At 36.1% G+C, this 2975-nt stretch overlaps 1 protein-coding gene across 1 annotated transcript; it reads left to right on the top strand.

Annotated features, from left to right (window-relative positions):
- The first annotated feature begins 220 nt into the window (after window positions 1-220).
- On the top strand, window positions 221-2975 carry LOC120523738 (olfactomedin-4-like). The gene is made up of 5 exons (XM_039745310.1): window positions 221-289; window positions 631-786; window positions 1140-1352; window positions 1450-1603; window positions 2028-2975. Exons 1-5 carry the CDS (start codon window positions 227-229, stop codon window positions 2840-2842), a joined length of 1401 nt encoding a protein of 466 aa, XP_039601244.1. The 5' UTR covers window positions 221-226; the 3' UTR covers window positions 2843-2975.

The raw sequence follows: 2975 nt of genomic DNA on the forward strand, positions 1-2975 counted from the left end.
GTTACATAACACTGTATTTTTATTGTTTGTTTGTTTGTTCTTTACAAAATTTCAGCCATGATTCAGCAATATTATCTAATAAATTTTGTTTCAAAATCACAAATAGGAGGTGCTTTAGCCCATAGGTGACCTGGATTGGTCATCTGATGGTAACTGACTTTTGTAATACAAGACCTAAAAGTATAAATTCTCTGGTTAGTTCTACCTAACTGACTAGGGCCCCAGGATGTATTCCTCAGTCACTTTTGTTTTGCTGGGACTTATCACTGCTAGCACAAGCATAGAGGAGGCAAGTAAATTAGACATATCTTGAATACAACATCTGCGGTGGGTTGGCACCCTGCCCGGGATTGGTTCCTGCCTTGTGCCCTGTGTTGGCTGGGATTGGCTCCAGCGGACCCTCGTGACCCTGTGTTTGGATTCAGCGGGTTAGAAAATGGATGGATGGATGGATGGATGGATGAATACAACATTTCAAATTTAATATTAAACTTGTTTCTTTTTCCACTTACAGGCAATATTTTAATTAATAAAGCTGTTAATTATTTAATGTGCTGTAAAAGCTTTTTTCCAAGTGTGGTAGCTTAATTATGATGCACTTAGGTTTCATTTTATTCTTTTTTCATTTAGCACTGGGCTGGCAGTGCAAATGGAACAACTGATGCCAGTGGAGTTTGCCGGTGTTCAGTGCATCTTACGGATTCGAGTTTTCCTGTGGACAGGATGGAAAAATTGGAAATGAGTGCTGACTCTTTATCAACATCAGTTGAAAAGGAGTTTTTAAAGGTAATATGAATTAACTTTTACATTGTTGTTTGCTACTTTTTTATGAAGACCAAACTTCTGAATAATGCCAAGTATGGAGGAAACATATTTCAATTTTCGGGTGTATGCAGTAATTTTGTACTGGTGTAAGAGTAATTCCTAAAGATGATGAATTGTAAACTTTTAATAAAACTTTAGCTATTGATAAATGTATTTACAGTATTCAAAATTTTGCCTGATAGAAATGCACTAACATTTTAAAAAGTATTTTTATTGAAAATCTACATGCTTTGATCTAAATAAATACATTTGGTCTCTTCTTTCTTAATCTATCAAGTGTCTATCATTCTGGTTACATTCTGTTCTTTCCACAGATCCAAGAGTCCATGACCAAGATTTCAGGCTTTGAAAAACGAATGCACAATCTCACTCTCCGCATTGAAAAGATGGAAAGCAGTGGGCTCACATACACCGAGCTGGACTTTGAGCTGCTCAAACTTGAAATCAGAGAGATGGAAACGCTCATCACTCAACTGAAGGGCAGTTTCTCTGGCAGTAATGTCATTGCTGACCAGCTCTATGCTGAGGTACATTTTTGTGTCTTGATATAAGCTGTCCTGTTTAATAGCCTTGTGAGAAGTTTTGCTAATATATATCTAAGTTTTTAATTTTATTACATTGCAGATCAAAAACATGAGCCTTACCATCACTAGCCTGGAAACGTTAGATAAAAACAACGTACTTGCCATACGTCGGGAAATTCTTTCTCTGAAGAAGAAACTGCAAGAATGTGAGGAGTTTAAAAATCACACTAATCCTGGTCCCCCAATTGTTTATGGTGAGTTCCTGAATATCCTGATGTAACCACTCATGAAGTATAAACAGCAGTAATTTACTAGTTGAGTTATGAAGTTAGACTGAAAGGTAGTGTCCAATTTAGCAGTAGTAATATTTCTATCATTTTTTAGCAGCCTGTAAAAACATTTTAGCAATTGAAACATAACCTAAATGCATTGCAATATACAGCAATTTTTTTTCTAAATAGAATGAAATGTTTTAGTTGGATCTCCCATATACTGTTTTACTCATCTATATATTTATTGCATCCCTATAGTATATTTCATAGGAAATTTGCCTTCCCCTGAGATCATTTATCTTTTCTATGACATTTTACTTATGGCATATTGCTGAAGCAAAATGAGTAGACCTATAAAAATAAATTTAATTGATCTGATTTGTGTATTTGATCATTTTCTTTTCAGGTTCTTGCAATCATGGCCTCATTTCAGACATCAGCCAACCATTTCTTGTACAAATGAACTGGAGAGGACTTGGTCACAAGTATGGTGCCTGGGGAAAAGATCCTGAACCTGTATCACCAAAGGAAGAACTTTACTGGCAAGCCCCCCTGAATACAGATAACAGATACATGGAGTATTACAGACTTTACTCCTCCTATGATGACTTCTTGCTGTACAGAAAGAAAAAAGAGATAACATTCAAATATGGTCAGGGCAGTGGTATGGTTGTGTATAAGAATCATTTGTACTTTAATTATTACAGCACAAAAGATGTCTGCAAAATTGATCTTAACACGCAAAAAGTAGCAGTGAGAAAACCAATTCCTTTTGCTGTTTTTAACAACAGGTTTTCTTATTCAACACCTTGGCAAGATATTGATATTGCTGTAGATGAAAGTGGGTTGTGGGTCATCTATGCTACTGAGCAAAGCACAGGCAACATTGTGATCAGTAAACTGAATGAGACCAGCCTGGAGGTCGAGAAAACCTGGATGACCAAGCAGTACAAACCTTCAGTTAGCAATGCATTTATTGTGTGTGGAGTTCTGTATGCTACTAGGACTGTAAACACGAGGCAGGAGGAAATATTCTATGCATATGACACAAATACCGAACAGGAGAGCAATATCAGTCTGTCATTCAATAAGATGATGGAGAATATTTATGGCGTTAATTACAATCCCAAAGATCACAAGCTCTATGTGTACAACGATGGTTATCTTGTGACATATGACCTCAGTTTTCATCCCAATGCAGAAGACACTCTAGGTGTCTGAACTGCACTTTACCTGATTTAATGTTTGTGTTATTCAAATACAGTTCTTGAACCTCTTTTGTGCCTATTCGGAACATTTATATGTGGCATTTTGATTAATTTTTTAATAAATATGTGTATAAGTCTCTTGTGAA

This window comes from Polypterus senegalus, chromosome 2, assembly GCF_016835505.1.
Source record: "Polypterus senegalus isolate Bchr_013 chromosome 2, ASM1683550v1, whole genome shotgun sequence".
In the NCBI taxonomy this organism is placed as follows: domain Eukaryota; kingdom Metazoa; phylum Chordata; class Cladistia; order Polypteriformes; family Polypteridae; genus Polypterus; species Polypterus senegalus.

Excerpts from the sequence above, each read along its gene's own strand:
- LOC120523738 (XM_039745310.1), top strand. The coding sequence starts at position 227 with ATGTATTCCTCAGTCACTTTTGTTTTGCTGGGACTTATCACTGCTAGC. Across the intron at positions 787-1,139 it reads TTGAAAAGGAGTTTTTAAAG|ATCCAAGAGTCCATGACCAA; the intron begins GTAATATGAATT and ends TTCTTTCCACAG. Across the intron at positions 1,604-2,027 it reads TGGTCCCCCAATTGTTTATG|GTTCTTGCAATCATGGCCTC; the intron begins GTGAGTTCCTGA and ends TTTTCTTTTCAG.